The sequence below is a fragment of the Aquarana catesbeiana genome, linkage group LG12 (assembly GCF_042186555.1).
Source record: "Aquarana catesbeiana isolate 2022-GZ linkage group LG12, ASM4218655v1, whole genome shotgun sequence".
In the NCBI taxonomy this organism is placed as follows: Eukaryota; Metazoa; Chordata; class Amphibia; order Anura; family Ranidae; genus Aquarana; species Aquarana catesbeiana.
This window is the reverse complement of record NC_133335.1, coordinates 198,946,553-198,956,662: the sequence shown is the minus strand read 5'-3', so window position 1 is coordinate 198,956,662 and position 10,110 is coordinate 198,946,553. Positions and strand designations below refer to the sequence as shown.

At 51.7% G+C, this 10,110-nt stretch overlaps 1 protein-coding gene across 2 annotated transcripts in view; it reads left to right on the top strand.

Moving 5' to 3' along the window:
* Positions 1 to 203: 203 nt before the first annotated feature.
* Positions 204 to 10,110, top strand: part of DHX35 (DEAH-box helicase 35) — a 112,837-nt gene continuing 102,930 nt past the window's right edge. Inside the window, exons 1-2 of one of the 2 annotated variants that reach the window (XR_012236764.1) lie at positions 204 to 464; positions 7,981 to 8,108. Coding sequence is in view for 1 of the 2 variants with exons in the window: in XM_073606393.1 (XP_073462494.1) it covers positions 278 to 464; positions 7,981 to 8,108 (315 nt within the window). In the remaining variant the exon portion in view is untranslated. The remainder of the gene's footprint in view (positions 465 to 7,980; positions 8,109 to 10,110) is intronic. The other variant, XM_073606393.1, reaches the window with a different exon arrangement.

Genomic DNA, 10,110 nt, shown 5'->3' with positions numbered 1-10,110 from the left:
AATACACAGAGCACACCGAGATCCATAGAAGAGTACACAGGACTCCGGACAATATTGGCTGATCTCTCCTGGCACAGGTCGGTCGGTGGATGACGGTCGGTGATGGTCGGTTGGTGGTCATGGAGGACACCTGATGATGGTGATCCCCGGAAATCCTCTCCCTCCCATGATGACCTCCCCCTTACATCACCATCTCCTCCCCTCCTCCTCCCTCCCGGCAGCCCTGTGCCCCTCTCCTCCCTCCTTCTCCCCCCATCACCCCGCTGTGTACACCCCTATGCCTCGCACTCTGTCCGCTCTGCTGCTCGGCTACTGCATTTGCGATCTCTCCGACAAGCCGGAAGGAAACCATGGTGACTGTCCATCACTCTCCTCCACGGCCTCCGCGCATGCTCACTTCCTCCGCCGTGCTCCCTCAACAAAGATGGCGGCGCCCGTGGGGCCGATCCGCTTCTGGAAGCCGGGTAAGAAAACGGCGGGCGAGGTGCGGGGGAGGGGTGAGCGGGGTGCCAGGTCCGGTGTGCGTGGAACTCAGGGCTTCCTATCCGGGGGGGGGGCTGAGTTGGAACCTTCGTTATTGTCAGCCTGGAAGTACCGGGCGTTATGGCACATTGCTGAGAAACAGTCCACAAGGGCTGAGGGGATCACTCAGCCAAATACTGCGCCCGGCTCCTACCAGTGCTGCTCATTACAAGAGAACCTGAAGAGTCAGAGAACTCTGTACATCGTATGGTGGGATCTGGTGTTCATATCACCGCCACGTGCTGACCGATTGTCACCCCCATCACTAAGTCATGACCACTCGTCACCGCCACGTCCTGACCAATCGTCACCACGTCCTGACCAATCGTCACCACGTCCTGACCAATCGTCACCACGTCCTGACCAATCGTCACCACGTCCTGACCAATCGTCACCACGTCCTGACCAATCGTCACCACCTCCACTTTCTGACTAATCGTCACCACGTCCTGACCAATCGTCACCACTGCCACGTCCTGACCAATCGTCACCACTGCCACGTCCTGACCAATCGTCACCACTGCCACGTCCTGACCAATCGTCACCACCGCCACGTCTTGACCAATCGCCACCACCACGTCTTGACCAATCGCCACGTCTTGACCAATCGCCACCGCCACGTCTTGACCAATCGCCACCACCACGTCCTGACCAATCGTCACCCCCACCGCCACGTCTTGACCAATCGCCACCGCCACGTCTTGACTAATCGCCACCGCCACGTCTTGACCAATCGCCACGTCTTGACCAATCGCCACCGCCACGTCTTGACCAATCGCCACGTCTTGACCAATCGCCACCGCCACGTCTTGACCAATCGCCACCGCCACGTCCTGACCAATCGCCACCGCCACGTCCTGACCAATCGTCACGTCTTGACCAATCGCCACCGCCACATCCTGACCAATCGCCACCGCCACATCCTGACCAATCGCCACCGCCACATCCTGACCAATCGCCACCGCCACATCCTGACCAATCGCCACCGCCACATCCTGACCAATCGTCACCGCCACGTCTTGACCAATCGTCACGTCTTGACCAATTGCCACCGCCACATCCTGACCAATCGCCACCGCCACATCCTGACCAATCGCCACCGCCACATCCTGACCAATCGCCACCGCCACATCCTGACCAATCGCCACCGCCACATCCTGACCAATCGCCACCGCCACATCCTGACCAATCGTCACCGCCACGTCTTGACCAATCGTCACGTCTTGACCAATTGCCACCGCCACATCCTGACCAATCGCCACCGCCACATCCTGACCAATCGCCACATCCTGACCAATCGCCACCGCCACATCCTGACCAATCGTCACCGTCACGTCTTGACCAATCGTCACGTCTTGACCAATCGTCACCGCCACATCCTGACCAATCGTCACCGCCACATCCTGACCAATCGTCACCGCCACATCCTGACCAATCGTCACCGCCACATCCTGACCAATCGTCACCGCCACATCCTGACCAATCGCCACCGCCACGTCTTGACCAATCGCCACGTCTTGACCAATCGCCACGTCTTGACCAATCGCCACGTCTTGACCAATCGCCACGTCTTGACCAATCGCCACGTCTTGACCAATCGCCACCGCCACGTCCTGACCAATCGTCACGTCTTGACCAATCGCCACCGCCACATCCTGACCAATCGCCACCGCCACATCCTGACCAATCGCCACCGCCACATCCTGACCAACCGCCACATCCTGACCAGTCGTCACCGCCACATCCTGACCAATCGTCATCGCCACGTCTTGTCCAATCGTCACGTCTTGACCAATTGCCACCGCCACATCCTGACCAATCGTCACCGCCACGTCTTGACCAATCGTCACGTCCTGACCAATCGCCACCGCCACATCCTGATCAATCGCCACCGCCACATCCTGACCAATCGCCACATCCTGACCAATCGCCACCGCCACATCCTGACCAATCGTCACCGTCACGTCTTGACCAATCGTCACGTCTTGACCAATCGTCACGTCTTGACCAATCGTCACCGCCACATCCTGACCAATCGTCACCGCCACATCCTGACCAATCGTCACCGCCACATCCTGACCAATCGTCACCGCCACATCCTGACCAATCGTCACCGCCACATCCTGACCAATCGCCACCGCCACGTCCTGACCAATCGCCACCGCCACGTCTTGACCAATCGCCACCGCCACGTCTTGACCAATCGCCACCGCCACGTCTTGACCAATCGTCACGTCTTGACCAATCGCCACCGCCACATCCTGACCAATCGCCACCGCCACATCCTGACCAATCGCCACCGCCACATCCTGACCAATCGCCACCGCCACATCCTGACCAGTCGCCACCGCCACATCCTGACCAGTCGCCACCGCCACATCTTGACCAATCGTCACCGCCACGTCTTGACCAATCGTCACGTCTTGACCAATTGCCACCGCCACATCCTGACCAATCGTCATCGCCACGTCTTGACCAATCGTCACGTCTTGACCAATCGCCACCGCCACATCCTGACCAATCGCCACCGCCACATCCTGACCAATCGCCACCGCCACATCCTGACCAATCGCCACCGCCACGTCTTGACCAATCGTCACGTCTTGACCAATCGCCACCGCCACATCCTGACCAATCGTCACGTCCTGACCAATCGCCACCGCCACATCCTGATCAATCGCCACCGCCACGTCCTGACCAATCGTCACGTCCTGACCAATCGCCACCGCCACGTCCTGACCAATCGTCACATCCTGACCAATCGCCACCGCCACATCCTGACCAATCGCCACAGCCACGTCTTGACCAATCGTCACGTCTTGACCAATCGCCACCGCCACGTCCTGACCAATCGCCACCGCCACGTCCTGACCAGTCGCCACCGCCATGTCCTGACCAACTGCCACATCCTGACCACTCGTCGGCGCCGCCGCGTCCTGACCACTCGTCGGCGCCGCCGCGTCCTGACCACTCGTCGGCGCCGCCGCGTCCTGACCACTCGTCACCTCCACGTCCTGACCACTCGTCACCTCCACGTCCTGACCACTCGTCACCTCCACGTCCTGACCACTCGTCACCTCCACGTCCTGACCACTCGTCACCTCCACGTCCTGACCACTCGTCACCTCCACGTCCTGACCACTCGTCACCCCCACCTCCACGTCCTGACCACTCGTCACCCCCACGTCCTGACCACTCGTCACCCCCACGTCCTGACCACTCGTCACCCCCACGTCCTGACCACTCGTCACCCCCGCCGCGTCCTGACCACTCGTCACCACCACCACGTCCTGACCACTCGTCACCCCCACCTCCACGTCCTGACCACTCGTCACCCCCACCTCCACGTCCTGACCACTCGTCACCCCCACCTCCACGTCCTGACCACTCGTCACCCCCACGTCCTGACCACTCGTCACCCCCACGTCCTGACCACTCGTCACCCCCACGTCCTGACCACTCGTCACCCCCACGTCCTGACCACTCGTCACCGCCGCGTCCTGACCACTCGTCACCACCGCCGCGTCCTGACCACTCGTTACCACCGCCGCGTCCTGACCACTCGTTACCACCACCACGTCCTGACCACTCGTCACCGCCACGTCCTGACCACTCGTCACCGCCACGTCCTGACCACTCGTCACCGCCACGTCCTGACCACTCGTCACCGCCACGTCCTGACCACTCGTCACCGCCACGTCCTGACCACTCGTCACCGCCACGTCCTGACCACTCGTCACCGCCACGTCCTGACCACTCGTCACCGCCACGTCCTGACCACTCGTCACCGCCACGTCCTGACCACTCGTCACCGCCACGTCCTGACCACTCGTCACCGCCACGTCCTGACCACTCGTCACCGCCACGTCCTGACCACTCGTCACCGCCACGTCCTGACCACTCGTCACCGCCACGTCCTGACCACTCGTCACCGCCACGTCCTGACCACTCGTCACCGCCACGTCCTGACCACTCGTCACCGCCACGTCCTGACCACTCGTCACCGCCACGTCCTGACCACTCGTCACCGCCACGTCCTGACCACTCGTCACCGCCACGTCCTGACCACTCATCAACCTTGTTAAGCAGCCTTCGAGGACTGTTTATTCCCAGGACGGGATGAACAGAAATATGTATCATTTGGTAGGTACGGCAGCTTCTATACAGTGAGGGGAAAAAAGTATTTGATCCCCTGCTTATTTTGTATAGTTGCTTAATGACAAAGAAATGATCAGTCTATAATTTTAATGGGAGGTTTCTTTTAGCAGTGAGAGACAGACTAACAACAAAAATATCCAGAAAAACACATTTCAAAAAAGTTCTAAATTGATTTGCATTTTAATGAGTGAAATAAGTATTTGATCCCCTATCTATCTGCAAAATTTCTGGCTCCCAGGTGTCTTCTATACAGGTAACGAGCTGAGAGTAGAAGCACTCTCTTAAAAGGAGTGCTCCTAATCTCAGCTTGTTACCTGTATAAAAGACAACTGTCCACAGAAGCAATCAATCATTTAGATTCCAATCTCTCCACCATGGCCAAGACCGAAGATCTGTCCAAGGATGTCAGGGACAAGATTGTAGTCCTACACAAGGCTGGAATGGGTTATAAGACCATCGCCAAGCAGCTTGGTGAGAGGGTGACAACAGTTGGTGATTATTTGCAAATGGAAGAAACACAAAATAACTGTCAATCTCCCTCGGTCTGGGGCTCCATGCAAGATCTCACCTCATGGAGTTTCAATGATCATGAGAACGGTGAGGAATCGGCCCAGAACTACACGGGAGAATCTTGTCAATGATCTCAAGGCAGCTGGGACCATAGTCACCAAGAAAACAATTGGTAACACACTACGCTGTGAAGGACTGAAATCCTGCAGCGCCTACAAGGTCCCCCTGCTCAAGAAAGCACATGTACAGGCCTGTCTGAAGTTTGCTAATGAACATCTGAATGATTCAGAGGAGAAATGGGTAAAAGTGTTGTGGTCAGATGAGACCAAAATCAAGTTCTTTGGCATCAACTCGTGTTTGGAGGAGGAGGAATTGCTGCCTATGACCCCAAGAACACCATCCCCACCAACAAACATGGAGGTGGAAACATTATGCTTTGGGGGTGTTTTCTGCAAAGGGGACAGGACAACTTCACTGCATCAAAGGGACGATGGACGGGGCCATGTACTGTCAAATCTTGGGTGAGAACCTCCTTCCCTCAGCCAGGGCATTGAAAATGGGTCGTGGATGGGTATTCAAGCATGACAATGACCCAAAACACACAGCCAAGGCAACAAAGTGGCTAAAGAAGAAGGTCCTAGAGTGGCCTAGCCGGTCTCCAGACCTTAATCCCATAGAAAATATGTGGAGGGAGCTGAAGGTTCGAGTCACCAAACATCAGCCTCGAATCCTTAATGACTTGGAGAGGATCTGCAAAGAGGAGTGGGACAAAATCCCTCCTGAGATGTGTGCAAACCTGGTGGCCGACTACAAGAAACGTCTGACCTCTGTATTTTGGCAACAAGGGTTTCTCCACCGAGTACCAAGTCATGTTTTGTGAAGGGGTCAAATACTTATTTCAATCATTAAAATGCAAATCAATTCATAACTTTTTTTTGTTTTTGTTGTTGTTCTATCTCTAACTGTTAAATGAAACCTACCATTAAAATTGTAGACTGATTGTTTCTTTGTTAGTGGGCAAACATACAAAATCCGCAGGGGATCAAATGCCTTTTTTCCCTCACTGTAGAATATGTGTATTTCCCTTGGAGTTCAACTTTAAACTCCTGAACCTTTTTAAAGAAAATTTAAATAAAACCCATCAGGATGCTTGAAAAAAAATCTGTCATTGGAGAAATTCAAGTGTTGCAGTTACTGACCTGCTTGTGAAAAAGCAAATTGCCTGGCTGTTATGCTAAAGGATACTTCACCGTTAAAAAATAAATAAATGCACTTTTTTTTCCATGTAAAAAAAAATGCATTTACTATTTTATTTTTTTTCTTAGAAGCCTGGAACGCCTTGCAACTGCGATCAGCAAATCGCAGGTGCAATGTCAGGCTCCTACAGATTGTCAGCATAGCTGTGTACCCATACCTCCAGTACAGGCAGACGCTTCAGTCCAGGAAGCTCAGTGAATTACAATAGTGCTCACCCAGCAGTTCATTGAGAACTACAAGCTGTCAGCTGAGGCATTTATTCAAAGAACTCTGTAATTGAATGATGCGGTCATGTGGGTGGGTGCAGAGATCCACAGCTCAGGTAGGAGAATCTGTCCACAGGACAATTAGTGGTGCACTCCACAAATCTGGCCTTTATGGAAGAGTGGCAAGAAGAAAGCCATTGTTGAAAGAAAGTCATAAGAAGTCCTGTTTGCAGTTTGGAAGATGCTATGTGGGGGACACAGCAAACATGTGGAAGAAGGTGCTCTGGTCGGATGAGACCAAAATTAAACTTTTTGGCCTAAAGGCAAAAGGCTATGTGTGGCGGAAAACTAACACTGCACATCACCCTGAACACACCATCCCCACCGTGAAGCAGGGTGGTGGCAGCATCATGTTGTGGGGATGCTTTTCTTCAGCAGGGACAGGGAAGCTGGTCAGAGTTGATGGGAAGATGGATGGAGCCAAATACAGGGCAATCTTAGAAGAAAACCTGTTAGAGTTTGCAAAAGACTTGAGACTGGGGCGGAGGTTCACCTTACAGCAGGACAACGACCCTAAACATACAGCCAGAGCTACAATGGAATGGTTTAGATCGAAGCATATTTATGTGTTAGAATGGCCCAGTCAAAGTCCAAACCTAAATCCAATTGAGAATCTGTGGCAAGACTTGAAAATTGCTGTTCACAGACGCTCTCCATCCAATCTGACAGAGCTTGAGCTATTTTGCAAAGAAGAATGGGCAGAAATGTCACTCTTTAGATGTGCAAAGCTGGTAAAGACATCCCCAAAAAAACTTGCAGCTGTAATTGCAGAGGAAGGAGGTTCTACAAAGTATTGACTCCGGGGGGCTAAATACAAATGCACGCCACACTTTTCACATATTTATTTGTAAAAAATTTTGAAAAACCATTTATAATTTTCCTTCCACTTCACAATTATGTGCCACTTTGTGTTGGTCTATCACATAAGATCCCAATAAAAAACCATTTACTTTTTTGGTTGTAGCATTACAAAATGTGGAAAATTTCAAGGGGTGTGAATACTTTTTCAAGGCACTGTATCATTCTGCTGCGTTTTAGCACTACTCATCTAGCTGGCGAGGGAGTGATACGCAGAGTTAAGTGAATATGTTCTGTGCAGTTTTTTTTAAGCAATCTTGTCGCTAACAAGCTCATGGCAGCGTCAGGATTGCTGGTGTGATATGACCCTAATTAATCCCAAGAACAGCACAAAGTCTTCCCCTTTTTTCTATTTAAAAAAGCTACTAAGGATCCATCTATTTGACAATTGTGTGTGTTGTGTTTACAGGTACAGAGGGTCCTGGTGCCAACCTCGCTGAGGAGAGGCAAAGTAATGCTGAAGTGACTTCGGTTATCTATAACCCACATGCCTCCCTTTCAATAGAACAACAAAGACAGAAGCTGCCTGTTTTTAAGGTAAAACAAAAAAAAAAATTGATTATTTATCTGAGCACCATAAGGATTTCAAAATCCTTTAAGTACTCCATCTCTAGTTAATGCGGGCTATTGTGAAATCCTGTATGCTATAAATTTGTACATGCTGCTGTAAAGGGGTACCTGGCATGTTCAGATGCCTGTGACCCTACTGCATGTGGTTACTTCTGATCCCTACATTACTACAGGACATGGCATTAGCGTAGGGGTCAGAGGATGGAGCCTTAGTGTGCGAGGGAAGACAGGCATCGGGCATTTACGGAAATGTTGAATGCTGTAGAGTCTTAGGCTCAGTTCACACCTATGCATTTTGTTATTGCTTTTTGCAGAAACGCATCACAGTCCATTTAACATGGGTTCCTATGGGGCATGCTCACATCTGTGATTTTTTTCAGCCACTACATTTTTGGAAAAGGTCAGGGACTTTTTTTTAAAAAGCAAAACAATGCGTTTTTGGTTCAGTAGACTTTAGTGGAAACGTCAAAGCTTCAGAAAAGCATTTAGTGTGATCTTGCCGCGATTTGTGTTTTGCCTTTTTTTTTTTAATCCACCCAACAACGAATTGGCCAAAAAAAATGCAAAACGCATTAAAAAGGTTAGAAAAATTTGTGTGCAAAAAGCACTGCAGAAACGGATCAACAGCAAACTGCATAGGTGTGAACCAAGCTTTAGGCTGGCTGTGTGGGCCATGCATTGTGGATGGGGGAATCGCATTGATACCCGTAGCTGAATCGCACTACTCTTGCGAGATGCGCAGGGCTGCCATTCATTTTGAATGGCACCTCCCACGCATCTCAGCCCACAGTGCCTTTGCAGGTGCAGGAACTGCATAGTCAAAAACACCATGCGCTTTTCCTGTGGCCGCATTTTAAACATGATATATGCACCTTTTTTGTGTGTTTCACGTGGCACAGCTGCCTATTCAAATGAATTGGCTGCCGTGCCCAAGCAATCATGGGACGCACAGCCCGCACTAGTGTAAACAGGACCTACGGAGGGATGATAAGAGACACAGGCTTCCAGAGAGATGAGAAAAATACCTCTGTGCTTCCCGCGTTTGCTCTGGCACGGCAGCTTATTCATTCAAATGGGTTGCTGTGCCACGTGAAACGCACAAAAAAGTGCATGCATCTTTTTGATGTGGTTTCCCTGTGGGCTGAAAATGAACAGCAGCCCCGCGCGTCTCGCAAGAGAGGCGTGATATGGGTGCGGGAATCGATGTGATAACCGGAACGCACAGTGTGGGCTACTGTGAACCGACACTTATTGCAGACGTCCGATTGGGATTTTTTCTCGATACTTACGTTGTCTCTGTTTAAAGTGGGGTTCCACCCAGGGGGTCCATTAAAAAAAAAAAACTTAAAGTCAGCAGCTACAAATACTGCAGCTGCTGACTTTTAATTGGACACTTACCTGTCCCTGGGTCCAGCGATGCGGGGGATCGAAGCCCCGCTCGTCCCTCCCCTCCCCTCGTCGGCGCCGGCATTTCAACTGTGGGCGCCGGGCTGTGGCTTCACAGCCTGGCACCCACTGCGCATGCGCGAGCGGCGCCGCGCGCCGTGATTGGCCGCTCAATCACCTGGGACCTGTAATGGGTCCCAGATGATTGACAGGAGGGAGGGAACAGAGCGGAGCCCTTCCTGTGCCGAGGGGGAAGTGATGTCACCAGCCCAGGCAAAGGAAGAGGCAGACTACGAGGGACCACCTAGCAACAGGCATTTAGAGGTAAGTAAAAAAAAAAAAATATCCAAATGTTTTTTTGTTTTTTGTTTTTAGAATATTTCAGGTATGTTTGTTTTTTTGGGTGGAACCCCACTTTAAGTAAGAAAACTCACTAAAACAGAGATATTATTTTCACCTCAGCCAGCCTCCGGATGTTAATGCTTACACAGTATGTTTCCTAAATTTCCATCTCCCAAAACGAAATAACTTTTTTCTCTATTTAGATTTCAGGCGTTCAGCAGCTGTTAGCTTTATGATGACT